This window comes from Musca vetustissima, unplaced genomic scaffold (assembly GCF_032173495.1).
Source record: "Musca vetustissima isolate MV318-11 ecotype Yass unplaced genomic scaffold, APGP_CSIRO_Mvet_v1 utg4091, whole genome shotgun sequence".
Lineage (NCBI taxonomy): Eukaryota > Metazoa > Arthropoda > Insecta > Diptera > Muscidae > Musca > Musca vetustissima.
The window spans coordinates 66,275-88,255 of NW_026884591.1; the positions used below are offsets into that span (position 1 = coordinate 66,275).

At 33.2% G+C, this 21,981-nt stretch overlaps 1 protein-coding gene across 1 annotated transcript in view; it reads left to right on the forward strand.

The window, feature by feature from the left end:
- Nucleotides 1-21,508, forward strand: part of LOC133331599 (uncharacterized) — a 47,543-nt gene extending 26,035 nt beyond the window's left edge. The window contains exons 4-11 of the mRNA XM_061539983.1: nt 169-353; nt 5,108-5,303; nt 5,378-5,590; nt 12,240-12,470; nt 12,539-12,684; nt 16,717-16,912; nt 17,233-17,819; nt 20,909-21,508. Coding sequence (XP_061395967.1) covers nt 169-353; nt 5,108-5,303; nt 5,378-5,590; nt 12,240-12,470; nt 12,539-12,684; nt 16,717-16,912; nt 17,233-17,819; nt 20,909-21,508 — 2,354 coding nt within the window. The remainder of the gene's footprint in view (nt 1-168; nt 354-5,107; nt 5,304-5,377; nt 5,591-12,239; nt 12,471-12,538; nt 12,685-16,716; nt 16,913-17,232; nt 17,820-20,908) is intronic.
- The last annotated feature ends 473 nt before the right edge of the window (nt 21,509-21,981 follow it).

The window sequence follows — 21,981 nt, forward strand, 5'->3', positions numbered from 1 at the left end:
ATATGGGAGCTATATCTAAATCTGAATCGATTTTCACGAAACTTAACACACGTCATTCTACTCTTAATTCATTACGCTGTGCAAAATTTCGTGTAAATTAAATCTTAAATTAGGTTTTCTTATTTATTTATTAATTTACTAATTCCCCTGCATCTCTTCTCCTTCCAGGTGAACGTTATGATTTCATTATTACCGCCGATCAACCCGTCGGTGCCTACTGGATTCAGCTGAGAGGTTTGGGTGAATGCGGTATTCGACGTGCCCAACAATTGGCCATTTTACGTTATGCTCGTGGACCATATCAACCGGCATCGCCACCACCAACCTATGATGTTGGTATTCCACAGGGTGTGGTAAGTTTCGCAAGCAAACAAAAAACTAAGAACCAAACTAAAAACTTAAATCATCATCTTAGAGAAACACATTTAGTAGAAAAAAATTTAGATGAGCATGACTTTAATGGAATCTCAATAAAAATTTCAAAATTATTATTATCGGATAATTGTTAGGTAAATATTTTAGAGAGATTAGCTCTAGGATACACCACATAGTACCGACAATAAATAATTTCGTGTGTAGGCTTCAAAATTAACATCATCGTTTAATTGTCTATCCAATTTATTGGCTGTCAATTAGGCGAGATAAGGCAACAAGAGAATATAATTCAAAAATTTGCGTTTGATGTTAAAATTGTTTCGAATAGAGAACGGGTGGGTGGGAGTAAAATGTCAGTAACATTTAGATAATTTACATCGAAATAACTTCATTGTTTTTTTAGTCTAAGAATTTAGAAATATTGATTAGATATTTTTAAACACCCACTCGTTAAGACACTCCACCACCACAAATACACACATACATACACAGAAAAATATCATAGGCCATATATGAAAAGTGTTGATGTGTTTTAGTATAGCCTCATTATTTTTGTATCTCTCATTTTGTTTTTATTAACCAATCAACATTTTGAGAACATCTAAATGAAGGTAAGTAAATCCAATTTCATTCTTCACTCATAATTTTTGATACTAAATATGTGTCTGTGTGTATATAGCACTTTACTCCGAGGAAGGCAATTAAATGTACAGAGAAAAGGAAAAAAACCATAAACGTTATACGTGCGACCCAATATTTAAAGATATTTTATTGAAATGTTGACAAGCTAATTTTTTTTTTGTTGCCAGTGGAGGCGTTTGAAATTCTGTCACAATAATCTCACGGACATTTATGCAACAAAATTTACAAGATTTTTTTTTTTGCCTTCAGCTAGGCTAAATTAGCGGAATAGATGAAATTAAAAACAATTAGAGTCGTCTGCGTACCATAGGACAAAATTTATGAAAAATGATTTATAGCAAAATCGATACTCGCTATTCGGTACGCCGCACTGTTAAAAATATAATCTCAATCAGACACCCGTTCGAAATACATATGGAAGCTATGGCTACATCTGCACCAATTTCAACAAAACCCAATAAAGTCATCCAAGTCCCAAGTTGATACGTTGTGCAAAATTTCGTGTTAATCGGACAAACAAAAGGAATATAGTGCACCATTTATGTAAAATCGGACAAAAATATATATAGGAGCTATATCTAAATCTGGACCGATTTTCAGAAAACTTAACACACATCATTCTAGGCCTTATTAATTACGCTGTGCCAAATTTAGTGCAAATCGAAAAATATTTAGGGATTTCGGTGCACCTATTACCTTATATCGGACGAAAATATATATGGGAGCTATATAAAAAACAGAACCGATTTTCAGGAAACTTAGCACACATCATTCTAGGCTCAATTCAGTACGCTGTGTTAAATTTCATGCAAATCGAAAGGTATAGAGGGACTTTAGTGCACCATTTACCTTAAATCAGACGAAATTATATATGGGAGCTACATCTAAATCTGAACCGATCATTCTAGACCTAATTCATTACGCTGTGTCAAATTGCCGCAAATCGAAAGATATATAGGAACTTTGGTGTACCATTTACCTTAAATCGGACCAAAATATATATTAGAGAGCTATATCTAAATCTGTACCGATTTTCACGAAACTTAGCACACATAATTCAAGAGTTAATTCAGTACGCTATGACAAATTTCGTGCAAATCGGAGTATATATAGAGTCTTTGATGCACCATTTATATTAAATCGGACGAAAATATATATGGGAGCTATATCTAAAACAGAACCGATTTTTATGAAACTTAGCACACATCATTCTAGACTCAATTCAGTACGCTGTGCCAAATTTCGTGCAAATCGAAAGATATATAAAGACTTTGGTGCACCATTTACTTTAAATCGGATGAAAATATATATGGGAGCTATATCTAAATCTGAACCGATTTTTCCCAATTTCAATAGGGTTCGTCCTTGGGCTAAATAAGTGAACTGTGTCAAATTTCATCCAAATCGGATCACAAATGCGACCTGTACTTTGTTCACAAAAATACATGGACGGACGGACATGCATAAATCGACATAGAAAATGATTCTATGCTTATTCTTAAAAGGAACCATGTGTCTATCTCGTTTCCTTTTGCCTGTTACAAACATACGCACAAAGACATAATACCCTGTACCACAGTGGGGTGAAGGGTATAAAAACTTTGTAAAAAAAATTAGTGACTTTTTTTTCAATAAAAAAATCTATTCCTCAACGAACCTCCAATAATTTCTGTAGAAATCCCTCAACGAACCTCCCATGCAGGCTCGACAATAATTCCTCCACGAATTTTACATGGAGACTCGATTAGAATCCTCAACCATCGACACAAGGACTATCGACAATAATGCCTAAAAAAATTCTAATTGATAGCCCGACAGATCATCAACCGGAATTCGATTATACGTTTCCACGACAGAGGGGTCCGCTGCTGCTACAACAACAACAACAACTTGTCGATCCTCCGAAATTTCAAAGGACGATGATTGAAAAACTTCTACAGAAATTCTTGTCAAGCCTCGCTTGGATGTTCGTTGAGGAAGATCTATAGACAATCTTTTTTGTCAAGGCTCCGAATGAGGCATCTGTCGGACGTTCTATACAAATTCTTATCGAGCATCTATCAAAAATGCTGTCATAGGGTTTACGACCCGGTTACAATAAAATATTTAGTATTCCGAAATATTAGAAAGTATACTTGTTGTCGTAACGTATACGCCAGATGGTACGAAATGTTTTTCATCTGGGGTTATTGGAGCGTATACCTGTTGTCGTAACGTATACGACAGATTGCACTAAATACTTTGTGATAAAGTAAGCATTCGTCCGTCTCACTGATATTATTTCTAAAATAGTCGAACAGCTGATGAACTTTCGGATCAGGAGAATTTTATTACGAACAACAACATTTTGAGACTCCGGGTCATGGAATTCGACTCTGCAAACGTGGCAAAAACTAGTTCTTATAATGACTACACCTGTGCGTATAAGTGTTGTCGTAACGTATACAACATAGGGGTCTATGATCAAGAATTATAAATATGAATGTAGAGCAGCCCCCTAATCAATGTCCCATCCTATTTGATGTGTGTTGAATGTTCTATGCGATTCTTCTAAACTTCCTGGCAGAGAATTTACAATCTACAGGAGTTTCAATAAATTTTAGGTATTATGAAGAAACATCTAAGTTCTATGAGGTGAATTCCTATATAAAAAAGTCGATCCTCCACCGGAAGTTTTATATAAGTTTCTATATGAATTCTTGTCGATCTTTGGAAGATCGGTTGTAATGCCTTCAATAAGATATTCAATTATCCATGTTTATTAAAGTGTTTACATTTTGTCATGACGTATTCGCCAGATCAATATTCAATATTTTGAAATGAATTGAAAAGAATTTCTCCTTTCTCTAAGTTTTTTTTAAACATTAGAGCAGCTGAAGATTCAAGGCATGAGGACAATTTAATTGGTAAATATCAATGGTTATGGAACCTTAACTTCTTTATTTTCGATTTTCCATTGGAAGTTAAATGGAGGTATTCAGTAATCGGAGACTATTAGAGTGTATACCTGTTGTCGTAACGTATACGCCAGAATGAACTCAATATTTGGAAATTAAATGAAAAGAAACTTTCGTCTACAAAATTGTTTGAGCAGCTGATGATTCAAGACATCAGGGGATATTTATTAATAAACATCGAATATTCAACGTGAATTCGACTTGCTCCATCGGAAGTTGGATTGCTAATCCTAGAGAAATTTTTGTTAAAAAAAAAAAATCTCATCGAGCCTCCAATGGAGATTTTCAGCAATTAGCTACTACTAGATCGTATACGTGTTGTCGTTACGTATACGCCATTTTTTAAATTAATAGACAAGTTCTAGTTTCACAGCTTACGATACGGTTCGTCATGAAAATTTTAAGCGAGCAAAATATCAAAGGTTTGATGATACTTTTATTTTATAGGAGACATGATTCCATCATATAAGGTCGATGGCAATTTCTATAGAGATTTGTATTGTGTAGAAGCTCTTACAAGCATCTAGATCCGTTAATTTTGTCACGCAATTGGAATTTTGCAAATCGAAAAATATTTGTCTACATTCAATAAAATATCTTTAAAAATAGTAATTGCCTTCCGGGTTTGTAAATTCTTTCTCCCATTAAAATATAATTATATATATTTAAAATATTGTTATATAAATATTTCACCTTATCCCCATATATAAAATATTCTATTTATAAAAAATACCCCCCTTATCAATTTATTAATATTCTTTATTTCTTTTTTATTTAATTCCATGTAATATAAAAAAACCAAATACACCCTGAAAATAAACCAAAAAAATACAACCCTACGCTTCCATTTGTTGTAAAATATTCAAAAACGATCCAACAAAAAATATGTATAAAACCAATACACACCAACCACCCTGAAAACGAAAACTTGTACTTCAAACCAAACCCCAATTCTAAAAAATGGTGGTATTAACTCCTACTCAAAAAATGAACATTTATTCTATGTGAATATTAAATGTAAATATGCACTGCTTTAAAAAATATTGTGCAAAAAATCTGCACCTAAATAACAACAAAAAAATGAAACAAAATCGAAAAAAACATCCTGAAAAACATCGAATCCACTAAAAAAGGTTATGAATCCCTTGGATGCCCAATGTAATGGCCAGCGTAACGATGCCATTTGTGTTAGTCAGCTGAAGAGCGCTTTGGAAATTGATCGTGGTATTTTGGCTGAGAAACCCGACGTTAAGATTTTCTTACCATTCCGTTTCTATTTGTATCGTCCCGAGGAATTGTTCCAGCCTAATACCTATAACAGGTTTTTGGGTAAGTAACAGAGAACCAAAACTAATTTATTTATGGATGTATTATAAATTGTTTTAATTTCTCGATTTTTTCAGTGGCACCAACCGGCGATCATGTCATCTCATTGATTGATGAAATCTCTTATCTTTCGGCACCCGCTCCTTTAACATCCCAATATAATGACATTAATCCTGAACAGTTTTGTAACGGTGATAATCGCCCAGCTGATTGTGGTCCAAATTGCATGTGTACCCATAAAATTGATATACCATTAAATGCTGTCGTCGAAGTTGTATTGGTCGATGAGGGTAAGTAAAAAATCAAAAAATATGTAGGCTTTGATGTACTCACTAAAAAATAATAATTATTATTTGCTGGAGCGTATAAGTGCTGTCGTAACGTATACGACCAGGTTGACACCATATATTTTGTATTCTTTAGAGCGTATACTTGTTGTTGGAACATATATAAAACATTTAAATCCAATGCCATAACATTCGAAATAAGCTCTAGAATTCCATACACATTTTTTGAAATATTGAGCATTTCTTGTCGGAACCCCATACATAAAAGAATCGCAGAGAATACTTCGATTAAGGCATTTTAAACGCATTTAAACGTATGATTAGGGTTTATTTTTTTATTTAATTATTTTTATTTTATTATGGAAAAGAAAAAAATAGAATTAGAATTATTTGACCCGACAAATTGAATCGAGCTATCAACAGAGCGTATACGTGTTTCTGTAACGTATACCGGGAATTGTATCTTGTATTTCACATTAATTGAAAAGAAGCTCTGGATTTCACCTACAAATCCTTCTCAAAATGGTTGATCAGCTCTCGAAGCGTGTGTAGAGAGATAGCAGATTCAAATGTATACTTCGTAAGCAACCGAGTAAAGATGTCGATCTCTAAAGTACAATATTCTGTACTCATATATTCCGAACTTGTGTGATCACTAGAACGTATACGTGTTGTCGTAACGTATACAATCGATAGTACTCAGTGGTTTTTAAGCAATTAAATATATGCTCTCGGTTTGCCTAAGATCGGTTAAAACAATTATTTGAGCATCTGACGATCTAGGACAGCAGGAAAAAAATACCAGAAAATAATATGACATTTTTGCACAAATCTATATTTTGTAGCAAATTTATGTTATATCCTATCGATTCACATCATGACCCATGAATATTCGTAATTTTCAACAATCACAAATGTCAAAGATGAACAACAAAAATTAAGAGACTACGTGTTATGGAATCCGACTCTGCAAACGTGACTATACCTGTGCGTATAAGTGTTGTCGTAACGTATACAACATAGGGGTCTATGATCAAAAATATGAATAAATATGAATGTAGAGCCCCCGTATGAAAATCCCATCATATTTTTTGTGTGTTGAATGTTTTATGCGAATCTACCTGGCAGAAAATTTACAATCTACTGGAGTCTCAATGTATTATGAATGAGCAGAATTGTATAAACAAATTCCTCAGATATTTTAGAATCAAATAAAATTCATTAACCTGAGGACATTTTCTCCATAGACACAAATTTAGACTAAAAATGAGAAATTCCTCAGATTCCTGAGGATGATTTTTAGCCTGTAAGGCAGCACACTTAGTACTGCCTTTTCTATCGAAAAATATATTCGGATATCAAATAGAAAAATATTTCACTTTGGGTATTTTCAAATTACAACAAAACTAAATATACTGCCTCTGCTTTAAGATCGAAAAGTCTAAGTATAATTGCTGTCAGTACTCATACGACACCCTGAATATTAATATAAATCGGTTTTATATTATTTTTTTCCCATTTAAATTTAAAATTTCTACTTTACTGGGGCTTATGAATCGTAAAAAATCTCCTTTTGCCAATATACTGACTGAGAAGACTTTTTTCATAAAACAAAAGTTCAGTAGTTGCAATGAAACCATAGAAAATAGTTTACCTCTGATTACAGAACGTTAGGTCGTATAATTGTTGTCAAAACTCATACGACACAGAGTATAAGAAATGGATGTGAAACTAATAACCCCCATGATATTAGTTTGGGGAAAAAAGAAATCCATTATTTTTTCGGCAGATGCCTGTACTGATAGATTTCTCGTAAAAAAATCGATCAAACAATATCAGATTTATGGAAGGAAGGGTGACATTTTGCAGTGAAAAAAATATTTTGCTGTTTTTTGTTTGGTGCATTCAATTGTGAGTCACAGGGTGTTAAAACTGGAAGTGAACACAGAGAAAATTTGGTACATTTTACAGTTTTACTTTGACAAAGTTTTCCTAGATTCCATTCAGGAATTTTTGATGTTAAAGATGCACCACGCACAGGTAAGCCGGTCATCGAAAATGTCGATAAAATCGGAGAAATAACCAAATTTACCGGCATGTTAGTAGTCGTAACATTTTCCAGGAGCTAAAAATAATAAAATTAAAAAAAATAAAATATAAATAATGGTTTCCTGTTTCCCCAACCTAATAGAAATTCTTTGCCTTCTGAACATATGGAATAATATATGGTACTTCTATGCGTATAACTGTTGACACTACCTATACGACACCATGAACCCTTCATGTTAATATTGAATAAAATCATCAGCTTGATTATGATTCGTTTTTCTAGTGGATTTTGTGTCAATTGAAAAACTTGTTGGTTATGGTTTATAGTTTTGATTTATTTTTATTTTCCAATATTTCGACTGTCTTCGGCAGTCAGTCTTCGGTTTTTCTATATAGACACAGATCGTTGACGATTGTTTTCTGCTATACAAATCAAATTGACAATTGTTGGGGAGAAAAAAATCTCAGTTATTTGAAAAGATTTTTTTCCATAGAAACAAATTTCTTCGATGTCCTCCTGAGAGCAATACTTCTTTAGGGGAATAAATTCTTAGTAATGAGAAGGCTTTTGTTTCTTTAGAAAAAAATGTACGTCTCGGCGTATAATTATTGACCATACCTATACGACACCAGGAACCCCCTGCATATAATAATTAAATAAATATCTTCCTAATTTCAATAAATTGTCTATCTAAAAAATTTTATAGACAAACATAGGGCCTGTATCTCGCCATACAAAAATCCATATTATTTTTTTATGGATTTACCCATATTCATTTTTGTTTCGGTTTTTATAAAGTCATGAAAATCAGATCAAATGTACCGAAATACAAAGAGATAAACAGAAAACAATTGCAGTTACACCCACCCAATACTTTATTAAGGTTCAAAAGAACAAAAACAACAACAAAACATATAAATAAGGTAACAATTTGAAATGTTTCCGTTCGTTCTCACCAGTCAATATCCAGCAACCAGCCAACGCATTAATGATTCAGTTGAACTTTTTCATGAGATTATCAACTCACAAAAAAAAAACGTTTAGGTGCTGCTGACAAAACGGGGAACTCTAAAATAAAGTGTGTGGTGAATAATCGCAATATTCAAAATGGAGAAAATAATTAATATTTTTTGAATTATTAAAATGAAGCGCTTCATTTCAGGATATTTGGTCTCTATTAAAATTCATATCCAATTTTCCATTTAACGAAACTTACTATACGAACTTTATGAATCATAGGGTCTTTATCGAATTTTCAAATTTTATTTAAATAGAATCGACTGTACACGCTCTGCATGAATCATAGGGCCGCGGATTGTTCTTTTTGAATGGGGTAGTGCAAACAAAAAAATATATTTCATTGTTTATAATTCAAAAAGCGATGATTATAACAATTTCGGTTTGCTTTTTTCCATTTGTATCCGCATAAAATCTAAGTAGAGCTGCCCCAGAATTATCAGCATATTCATCTGGTCTGATTATGGGTCATTTAATTTAGAGATTTGTTGAACATTTTCTTTTTTTTGTTTTGCCTTTGTTGTTAACAACATTTAGTACATAATTTAAAACAATAAATGAATGGTGTTCAATTGTTGGTAAGCAGGAAGGTAGGTCGCTCACTCACTCACTCACTCACTCAATAGTATATTTAGATACGTAGATAGATGCATGAATGTTTGCTAGCCCCAACATTTGCCGCAGTTGCTCGTGATATTATGTATGTGATTTTTTTTTTGCTTTAGATTTTGCGAGGCCAAATGCCTTGATATCTTTGTGTTCAATTTATGCTGCTGCCGGTTTTTGGTGTGTTTCTAGGAAACCTATAGTTTTGCAAATTATATTTTATTGTTTATGAGCTGAAACGTACTCCCTCTCCCTATGTTCGCCATCGATTTGACCAAACCCATATTTGTTTATTGCCATGTATTGTTGTTATTATTATAAATATTTTTTTTCGTTAAACAAATAAAATCATATAACTAAATATATAGATTAGTTTATGTTTAGTAAAAAATATTTTTGCACGATATTGTTTCTGGGCAGACTGGAAAAAAATCTGCAAATCTAGCATGGGGTAAAATTAAACTGCAGTTGTGAATTTGAGGAACATTAAATCATGTTCGAGTGAACTTTTTTTATTATTCAATAAACAAAAAACAACAAAAATCTTCGGTATTTTATAATAAGGGATCATGGTGTTGTATACGTGGTGGCAACACTTATACGCACTAATGTACTCTGATTATAAATGGCAATAAAACCGGTAAGGAAAGTAGCAAAGTCGGCCGGGGCCGACTATATTATACCCTTCACCACTTTGGGTATATTCAACAGATGAAATCCTCACAGACATCGCATTTTTGAAGGACCATTAACATTAAATTAAAAATTTCATTCCGCAACCTATACAAAATTTTGGTCAGATATAGAGTTGCTCCTTACAATGGGACAAAATTATGTAAATAAATTTTAAGCAAAATATCGAAATCTAAACCGATTTCATCGAAACTTTCAGTATGTTTCTTTCATTCGGCCAAATTTTGAACTCTTCATTTACTTATAAATCCAAATTTCGTGCAAATCGAAGGATATATAGGGACTTTAGTGCACTATTTACCTAAAATCGGACGAAAATATATATGGGAGCTATATCTAAATTTGAACCGATTTTCAAGAAATTTAACACACATCGTTCTAGGCTTAATTCAGAATGTTGTGTCAAATTTGAAATGCAAATCTTTTAAGGATATATAGGGACTTTGGATGCACTATTTACCTAAAATACGAAAATATATATGGGAGCTAAATATATCTAAATATCTATTTTTTAATACCAACACACATCAAAATAACTTAATTTGTGCGCTGTATGCCAAATTACGTGCAAATCGACAAGATTTTAGGGGCTTTCTGATCAAAAAATCATAGTATATGCTATAGGAATATTTCGAGGAGTGGCAAACGAAATCACAAATTTAATACACACTCCATTTGTAGGTTGTAAAAAATGCCTCTATTCGGCTGACTCTTTTCCTGTAGCCCCAATTTTTCATATGTGTCAAAAAAAAAATTTTTTTTTTGATAATTACTTTTTTATAAAAAAAAATCTATTTGCCTTAGGACTAATTTCAAGAAATTTAACACACATCACTCCAGAACCAATTTTACGCTATATCAAAAAAAAAAGGATTTTCTTCAGTTCCACGAGCAAAAATATATTTTACCAGAAAGAACAACATAAGGCATCTATAGCTATCTTACATATTGAAAATATCTCATTCGTACCTTGGTGCGTATAACTGTTGTCACAACGCATACGCCACCAAGTCACACAACTTTCAAAATTCGCCATTTCACACAGGAATCATTTTCGAATATAAAAAATTGTCTCAAGACTCTTTTTCTATATAAAAAACCTTTCTTTCTATGGAAAAAAATTTCCAGCTCAATAGGGATTATTTTTATTAATGAAATAATGACTATTTTTTTCCTATTTTCCTATTTTTCCGATTTTGTTTTACAAAAAATCTCAGAGGAGAAATCTTTTAATTATAAAGACTTTTTTCTATAGCAAAAAATGTCATTGTCTAAATTTACTTTTCGATACAGAAAAATTATTTTGGTCTTCTACGCATTAAACATATTTTTCTTTGCTACATTAGTGCGTATGACTGCTGTCGCTACGTATACGCCAAAGTTCCACTACGTTTAGCATTTAAAAATATTATGACATTTGAGAAGAAAAAAATTCGATCGCTCACATCTGTCTTTATAACAGAAAAAATTTTAAGATGAAACAGAATTTTTTTTTTATTTTACAAAAAATTCTCAGTAGGATGAGAACTCAAGTCTCTATACGAAAAATTCTCGGGTTAATCTTTTCCTTCTATAAAAAGATATCGCTGAGGATTTTTTTCTTTATAAAAAAATCCTTTTCTTGAAAACTTCTTTTCTTGTTAAACAAAAAATGTTCCTTATTATCATAGGGTACTAAAATCGCCAGTTGTCTGGGGACACATTTTTAAAAGTAAACATCTTCAGTTTACTGAATGGTCTATTTTATGTAAATGTTTTTGCTCTAAAAATAAGTCTACCAGATTTCTGAGGATAGTTTGTTCTATAGAAAATAATTTCAAAGTTATGTGAACGCTTTGTTTTTTTTAGAAAAAATCCTGAGGCCCTAATGGTCTTCTAAACTTTGCCAATATGTAAACGGTATGTAAACGTATAACTGTTAATAGAACGTATACATCACAAAGTTCCACAATATTTGAAATCGTCTGCAATTTTTTACAGAAAAATATCCTCAGTTATCGGAGAAGGAATATTGTTATAAGAAAAAAGGTACCCTTTATCCGAAGGCTTTAGTTTCTTTAGAAATGTTTTTTCTTAAAAAATATATCCTAAGTACTCTACAAAAACTTATACTCAGTCCTCTTCTATAAATTGAAAATACGTATTTAGTACATTGGTGCGTATAACTATTGTCATCAGTTATACGATACGAAGTTCCTTAACTTAAATTTAATTTAAATATATTATAGAAAATTTTTATTGAATTTTTATTTCAATTTATTTATTTATTTCTATTTCTCTTTTCAGTCCAACAACCCAATCTGTCACATCCCTTCCATTTGCACGGATATGGTTTCAGTGTTGTCGGCATTGGCCGGTCACCCGATACCAATGTAAAGAAAATCAATTTGAAACATGCTCTCGATTTGGATAGACGCGGTCTGTTGCACAGACAATATAATTTGCCGCCGACAAAGGATACAATTGCGGTGCCCAATAACGGTTATGTGGTGCTGAGATTTAGAGCTGATAATCCTGGTAAGAAGAGGAAGATATATTGTTTTAAAATTTTTCCTGAAACCTATTAACTTTTATCCACTTTGCAGGTTTCTGGTTATTCCATTGTCATTTCCTGTTCCACATTGTGATTGGCATGAATTTGATATTGCAAGTGGGCACCAATGCCGATTTGCCACCAGTGCCACCAGGTTTCCCCACATGTGGTGATCATACACCACCCATACCAATTAATTAATGGGGAAATAACAAAAAAAAAACAGCTAACTAACAAAATTATGATTTGGAGAAAATGATTTTTTTTTCTGTAGACCATTCAAAACAAAAAACCAAGTTTCCTAAAGGCGAGATAAAGGAAAAAAATGTTTTCTCCAAAAAATTATCACACACACACAAAACGAAAAGACAACAACAACAAAACACAATGTACAAAGTAGACACACACCAATACAAGAAAAAATATAGCAACAACAACAATTTAACGAAACTTAAACGAAAAAAAGAAAAGCTAAATACTCATACACACTGAGAGAAATTCTTTTTAGCATGTAATTTAAAAAAGATGTGACGTTTTGTAAAGCATACTTCTAGGCTGCATAAATCAAAAGCTCTCGAACAGCTGTGTGCAAGCTTTTTTTGTTAGAATTTCATTTTTTTTAAGCACTGCCCTAATGTGTTAAAGGCTTTTCAAAACGAAGTCAATGGAAACAGATTTTTGCCTTTAACACAAAAATGAAAATCTTTCTATGCACTTGAAAGGGGGAAAAGCTTTAAGCTTCACAAATTAATACCGACTAAGCCATACAAAAAGCTTAAAGCTTCAAAGCATGATGTAAGATAATACCCTCGTCGATTTCAAAGTGCAATAGTCATAAAATTTATTAAAGTAATTTAAAAAAAAAATCACACGACTTTCTTCTATACTTTCTATCGAAAAAAATTTATAATAAAAATTTAAAAAAAAATTAGTAAAATATATTTAAAAAAAAAAATTTTTTTTCAAAATTTCAACACTTGATAATATTTTCTGCATAATTTTCATAACAAAAAATTTTAATTTAAAAAAATTAAAAAGAAAATTATGTAGAGAAATATTTTGTAAATTTAATTCTCCCTCTCTCTTTCTCTCTTCCCTTAAACATTATATTTTTGTAAAGCATAAACACTTGCCCCGTCTCTCTCTGACCTTTTACAAGATTAAATATTAAGTGAATTATCAACATACTGACATGTGTATATGTTCAAAACTTAGTGTATATTATTATTTTTTTCTTGTTTATATAAATACATACAGAACTGCAATAGTTTTATTTTAAATGCTTTCTATAGAGACTTTTGGGAAGCGACCCTAATGTCATACTGAAACTCCTAATGTCAATAAACCACTCCCAATCCTGCATAAACTATTTCTATAAAAATTTAATTTTTTTTTTACACAAATTCTATTTTTTTTCTAAATTTTTGTTAATTATAATAATTTTAATTATTTTTTTGTTTTTATGTAAAGTTGGATTATTTGTTTTTAATATATATATTTTCTTAATTTGTGTATAAAGACATGTAAAATATATATATGACATATTATTATATACTTTTTATACGATTATTACTGCCGTTAATATTAAATTTAATTATTTTTAAATAATAAATAAACTATAAAATAATATATATATATATATAAAACAAAAACAAAATAAATAATATATATCATTGACTCCCTTGTATTATTAAAAACCTTTTAGTTTTTATTTTGCACCTAACCTCAAAAAACAAAACCAACAAATGGGGTCCTTGTAAATACATTAATACCAAAAAGTATAACAAATTTCACAAATTAATTTTTTGTTTCTCTAGAAAAACAGACCTCAGGGCACCTAACGCCATTTTTTCTATAGAAAAACAGACTTCAGGAGACCTGACGACATTTTTTCTATAGGAAAACAGACCTCAGGTGACCTCACTACATTTTTTCTATAGAAAAACAGACCTCAGGAGACCTGACGACATTTTTTCTATAGAAAAACAGACCTCAGGAGACCTGACGACATTTTTTCTATAGAAAAACAGACCTCAGGAGACCTGACGACATTTTTTCTATAGAAAAACAGACCTCAGGAGACCTGACGACATTTTTTCTATAGAAAAACAGACCTCAGGAGACCTGACGACATTTTTTCTATAGAAAAACAGACCTCAGGAGACCTGACGACATTTTTTCTATAGAAAAACAGACCTCAGGAGACCTGACGACATTTTTTCTATAGAAAAACAGACCTCAGGAGACCTGACGACATTTTTTCTATAGAAAAACAGACCTCAGGAGACCTGACGACATTTTTTCTATAGAAAAACAGACCTCAGGAGACCTGACGACATTTTTTCTATAGAAAAACAGACCTCAGGAGACCTGACGACATTTTTTCTATAGAAAAACAGACCTCAGGAGACCTGACGAATTTTTTTCTATAGAAAAACAGACCTCAGGAGACCTGACGACATTTTTTTCTATAGAAAAACAGACCTCAGGAGACCTGACGACATTTTTTCTATAGAAAAACAGACCTCAGGAGACCTGACGACATTTTTTCTATAGAAAAACAGACCTCAGGAGACCTGACGACATTTTTTCTATAGAAAAACAGACCTCAGGAGACCTGACGACAGTTTTTCTATAGAAAAACAGACCTCAGGAGACCTGACGACAGTTTTTCTATAGAAAAACAGACCTCAGGAGACCTGACGACAGTTTTTCTATAGAAAAACAGAGCCTCAGGAGACCTGACGACAGTTTTTCTATAGAAAAACAGACCTCAGGAGACCTGACGACAGTTTTTCTATAGAAAAACAGACCTCAGGAGACCTGACGACAGTTTTTCTATAGAAAAACAGACCTCAGGAGACCTGACGACATTTTTTCTATAGAAAAACAGACCTCAGGAGACCTGACGACATTTTTTCTATAGAAAAACAGACCTCAGGAGACCTGACGACATTTTTTATATAGAAAAACAGACCTCAGGAGACCTGACGACATTTTTTCTATAGAAAAACAGACCTCAGGAGACCTGACGACATTTTTTCTATAGAAAAACAGACCTCAGGAGACCTGACGACATTTTTTCTATAGAAAAAAATACCTCAGGGGAAATGAAGATTTTTTTTCTATAGAAAAACAGACCTCAGGAGACCTGACGACATTTTTTCTATAGAAAAACAGACCTCAGGAGACCTGACGACATTTTTTCTATAGAAAAACAGACCTCAGGAGACCTGACGACATTTTTTCTATAGAAAAACAGACCTCAGGAGACCTGACGACATTTTTTCTATAGAAAAACAGACCTCAGGAGACCTGACGACATTTTTTCTATAGTCAGGGGACTGAGTATTTTTTTTCTATAGAAAAACAGACCTCAGGAGACCTGACGACATTTTTTCTATAGAAAAACAGACCTCAGGAGACCTGACGACATTTTTTCTATAGAAAAACAGACCTCAGGAGACCTGACGACATTTTTTCTATAGAAAAACAGACCTCAGGAGACCTGACGACATTTTTTCTATAGAAAAACAGACCTCAGGAGACCTGACGACATTTTTTCTATAGAAAAACAGACCTCAGGAGACCTGACGACATTTTTTCTATAGAAAAACAGACCTCAGGAGACCTGACGACATTTTTTCTATAGAAAAACAGACCTCAGGAGACCTGACGACATTTTTTCTATAGAAAAACAGACCTCAGGAGACCTGACGACATTTTTTCTATAGAAAAACAGACCTCAGGAGACCTGAGGAATTTTTTTCTATAGAAAAACAGACCTCAGGAGACCTGAGGAATTTTTTTCTATAGAAAAACAGACCTCAGGGGACCTGAGGAATTTTTTTTCTATAGAAAAACAGACCTCAGGAGACCTGAGGAATTTTTTTTTCTATAGAAAAACAGACCTCAGGAGACCTGAGAAAAATTTTCTTCCAGTGAAAAATAGTCTTCAGGGATTTTTTCCCTGAACATAGGTTTTGATTATATCTCCTGATATAACTTGGAAAAACAGTTTCTGCTCTGGTGAGTACGATAAATATACCTTGCACGATCAATGTAAATAAACCCAATTGCAAGCCCTGAGTATCATAAAAAGAAGGACAGATGATCTTCTGGTAAGTAGATTCAATATTTTTTTTCCTAATTTTTCAAAATTTTATAATTTCGTCCTTTGAAATATTTCAAAAAATAAATTCTCTCTCTCTCTTTCCCTCTCACCGATAGGTCCTTAATCCCCTTGATGCCATTTGTGATCGTAAACGTTCCGATGCCGTTTGTGTTTCGAATTTGAAAAATGCCAAGGCGGTAGACAAGAGTGTCCTGGTGGAACGACCAGATGTGAAAATTTTCCTACCATTCCGTTTTTATGTTTATGAGCCGAAAAATCTCTTCATACCGAACACCTATAATCGTTATTTGGGTAAGTGCGATCAGCAGTGGGGCGCAAGAGCGAATTGTTGTAAAAAAATGAATTTTGTTGTGATGCTCTCTTTGTTATTAATGTGTTTCTGTGTTTTTTGTTGTTATTGTGCTCTCTATCTGTGTGTGTGTGTGCTTTTTACTATCATCGCTCTTGTTTGCCTATGTCTATGTGTGGGTAAATTTTGTACTATTTTTTTGAAAGCCAAGAAATCTGACTTTGGTTTTTAGTTTTTAAGTCAATTTTTTTATACATCTCTATATTCCGAAATACAACCCAACCCAACTCTGTTGTATACCCTCCTCCCTCCATGTTTTTAGTTGTCCCCTCTGGTGATCATTTAATCTCGTTGGTCGATGAAATCTCCTACATATCACCACCAGCACCAATGCTCTCGCAAATAAACGACATACCGCCTGAGCTATTCTGTAATGGTGATAATCGTCCACCGGATTGTGGTCCTAACTGTGAGTGCGTCCACAAAGTCGACATCCCGTTGGGCGCCGTTGTAGAAGTCGTCCTGGTCGATGAGGTCCAGCAAGTCAATCTCAGCCATCCCTTCCATTTGCATGGTACCCCATTCTATTTGGTTGGCATGGGTCGATCGCCGGATAAATCCATCAAGAAAATCAATTTAAAACATACTCTCGAATTGGATCGTATGGGTATGCTGGAGAGAGATTTTTCCAAGCCACCGCTCAAGGATAATGTGGCAGTGCCAAATAATGGTTATGTGGTGTTGAGATTTCGTGCCGATAATCCTGGCTATTGGCTGTTCCATTGTCATTTTCTATTCCACATTGTGATCGGCATGAATTTGGTATTTCACATAGGTACCCATGCGGATCTGCCACCGGTTCCTGATAAATTTCCAACGTGTGGTGATCACGTGCCGCCTGTATCGCTATTCTAAATTGTACTCTTATTTTCTTTTTTGTATTTCTATATTGCTTTTATTGTGTATGTATGTGTAAATTTTAGCAGATGCTGCCACTGCGCAAACAACTACTATGTAGAGAAGGGGTCTATGTCTAGCGTTGGAAGGATTTCAATTAATAGAAGAGGGTACCTGAAAAATTTTTTGTCTATAGAAAAAAAGTCCTCAGGGGTTCTGAAGAATTTTTTTCTATAGAAAACAGACCTCAGGAGGCCTGAGGACCTCAGGGGACCTGAGGATTTTTTTTTTCTATAGAAAAACATACCTCATGAGACCAGAGGATTTTTTCTATAGAAAAACAGACCTCAGGAGACCTGATGAATTTTTTCTATAGAAAAAGAGACCTTTGGGACCTGACTTCTATGTATAGAAGTTCTTTGAAGACCCTTAGAAGGTCCTCCACCCTTATGATATTCTGGGATTATGTGCAATTTTTTATTAAAAGTATTTAGACATAGACCTCTCTGAGCAGCAGTGGTAGCACGATAAATCATGATTGTATATAAATGTTAAAAACAACAACAATGAACCCTATACTACATATTTTAATAGTTACAAGGAAAATTTAATATCAAAATAAACCTCCTGAGGTTGTGACTATTGTCTATAGAAAATGGAGTCCTCAGTCCTTTTTCAATAAAAAAGGGGTCCTCAGGCTTCCTGATATTTGTTTTTTTTTATAGAAAAAATTCCTCAGTTTTGCTAAGGTCTGTTCTTCTATAGAAAAAAATTCGTCAGGTCTCCTGATGTCTGTTTTTCTATAGAAAAAATGTCGCCAGGTCTCCTGAGGTCTGTTTTTCTATAGAAAAAAATTCGTGAGGTCTCCTGAGGTCTGTTTTTTTTCTATAGAAAAAAATTCGTCAGGTCTCCTGAGGTCTGTTTTTCTATAGAAAAAAAATCGTCAGGTCTCCTGAGGTCTGTTTTTCTATAGAAAAAAAATCGTCAGGTCTCCTGAGGTCTGTTTTTCTATAGAAAAAAAATCGTCAGGTCTCCTGAGGTCTGTTTTTCTATAGAAAAAATTCGTCAGATCTCCTGAGGTCTGTTTTTCTATAGAAAAAAATCGTCAGGTCTCCTGAGGTCTGTTTTTCTACAGAAAAAAAAATGCGTCAGGTCTCCTGAGGTCTGTTTTTATATAGAACAAAATGTCGTCAGATCTCCTGAGGTATGATTTTCTATAGAACAAAATGTCGTCAGGTCTCCTGAGGTCTGTTTTTCTATAGAACAAACTGTCGTCAGGTCTCCTGAGGTCGGTTTTCCTATAGAAAAAAATTCGTCAGGTCTCCTGAGGTCGGTTTTTCTATAGAAAAAATGTCGTTAGCTCCCCTGAGGTCTGTTTTTCTATAGAAAAAAAATTCGTCAGGTCTCCTGAGGTCTGTTTTTCTATAGAAAAAAATTCGTCAGGTCTCCTGAGGTCTGTTTTTCTATAGAAAAAATGTCGTCAGGTCTCCTGAGGTCTGTTTTTCTATAGAAAAAATGTCGTCAGGTCTCCTGAGGTCTGTTTTTCTATGGAAAAAAATTCGTCAGGTCTCCTGAGGTCTATTTTTCTATAGAAAAAAATCGTCAGGTCTGTTTTTCTATAGAAAAAAAACCTCGGAGGATTTTGCTTATAACTAATGAAAAAAAATCCAAAATTTTACAAAAAAAATATCCAAAATTGTTTTACTAACTTTCTTATTTCCGTTCAATATTATTTACACAAATCTGCCAAAAAATGTGTGTGACTAACATATTTTAAATTAATTTTTTAACATTCTTGTTTTTTAAAGCGCCCATGTACATTATGTTCAAAATGAGTTTTATAAAAATTTGTAAAAAACAAATAATTAAAAAAAATTGTTTTACTTCCAATTGTTTTTGTTAATTACTTCATTCCTTGTGTCAAATCAACCAACCAATCAACTTCATATGCGTAGTGATATTTCCTACTGTCAATAACATTTAAGATTGTTTATGTTTTTATTTTTTGTTTAATAATTTTAATATATATTTTTTTTATTTAATTTTTAAATAATTATTTTTTTGTTTTGTTTTAATCTTGTAATAAAAAACCATATTTATATAAATATAAAAAATTAAATTTGTAATAACTCTGTCTTTGTGAAGAATTTTCTCTTGTCAAAATATTCTATTTACTTCCTCTTCTACTTCTGTTATAAAACAAAAATTTTAATGGGCAATTTTTGTAAGCAAGGTAAGTAGACCTCTCTTGTAAAATTTGAAAACGAAATGGTATTAAGGGGAAACTGTACATTTTCGTTACTAACACACATACACCTAAATATATTAATTTATCCTACAGCACATGTAATCCTTGACTAAAAATTTTAAAATAGACACTTGACGATAGAGGACAAAAATTCATAAAAAAAATACCCTCAGGCAACATGAGGATTTTTTTCTATAGAAAAACAGACCTCAGGAGATCTGAGGAATTTTTTCTAAGGAAAAACAGTCCTCAGAAGACCTGAGGAATTTTTGTCTATATAAAAACAGACCTCAGGAGACCTGAGGATTTCTTTTTTCTATAGAAAAACAGACCTCAGGTGGGCCTGAGGAATATTTTTCTATAGAAAAACAGACCTCAGGTGGGCCTGAGGAATTTTTTTCTATAGAAAAACAGACCTCAGTTGGGCCTGAGGAATTTTTTTCTATAGAAAAACAGACCTCAGGTCGGCCTGAGGATTTTTTTTCTATAGAAAAACAGACCTCATGTGGGCCTGAGGAATTTTTTTCTATAGAAAAACAGACCTATGGTGGGCCTGAGGATTTTTTTCTATAGAAAAACAGACCTCAGGTGGGCCTGAGGAATTTTTTTCTATAGAAAAATAGACCTCAGGTGGGCCTGAGGAATTTTTTTCTACAGAAAAACAGATCTCAGGGGGTCTGAGGAATTTTTTTCTATTAAAAATGAGACTTAGAGATTGACTTATTATCCTAACCCTGACACAAGTACCCATCAAATGCAATGGACCCTATGAAAAATCTCCTTTGGTAATTAACTAATAATTGTTTTATATATTTTTTTTCTCTCCCCTTTTTGACAATTTTTATCCCCTCCCCCCACAGTTGCTTCTGATGCTGATCACTTGGTATCACTAATTGATGAAGTCTCCTATATATCACCACCATCACCACTGCTCTCCCAATACGATGATATACCACCGCATTTGTTCTGCAATGGCGATAATCGTCCCATGGATTGTGGTGAGAACTGTGAGTGTGTCCACAAAATCGATTTACCCCTGAATTCCATTGTGGAAATTATCCTCGTCGATGAGGTGCAACAAATCAATATCAGTCATCCGTTTCATTTACATGGCATGCCATTTTATGTGGTCGGTATGGGTCGATCATTGGATGAGGAGACGCAAAGGATGAGTTTGAAACTGGCCATTGATTTGGATCGTCGTGGCATGTTGGTTAGGAAATTTTTAAAGCCTTCGCTAAGAGATACGGTGCCAGTGCCAAATAATGGCTACACCATTATCCGATTTCGTGCCGATAATCCTGGCTTCTGGCTGTTCCATTGTCATTTTCAATATCACATTGTGATCGGCATGAATTTGGTATTTCAAGTTGGAACGAAAAAGGATCTGCCACCGGTACCGGCTGGGTTTCCCAAGTGTGCTGATTTTAAGCCACCCATCAAATTGTGGTAATTTTGCTTGTGGATCTGAAGACCAAATGTGAAAGGAGGATGATGGTTGCTGGGGCTGCCTGATTTTTGTTACTTCTGTGTGGTTGCAGCCGGGATGGAGTCTTTTACTTAGGTTCTAAAAGCTTTCTTCAAATTTTAGTTAATAATATTATTATTTTTTTATAATTTTGTTTTTATAAATTTAAATTATAACAACAACAATGTATACTAATTAAGAATAAAAAATGTTATTTTATGTGTGTGTTTTACAAAATATATATTGAGTAATTTATAACAAATTCTGTAGCTTAATGTTATTACAATTTTCTTGCTGTGTATATCTGATTTTTAAGTTTTGTTTTTTGCCAAATAAAAGAAAACTTGTTCAATGTTATGTTTGGGAAGGAAATGGCGTTTTAATTAGACCTCAAGGGACCTGACGACATTTTTTCTATAGAAAACCCGACCTCAGGGGACCTGACGACATTTTTTCTA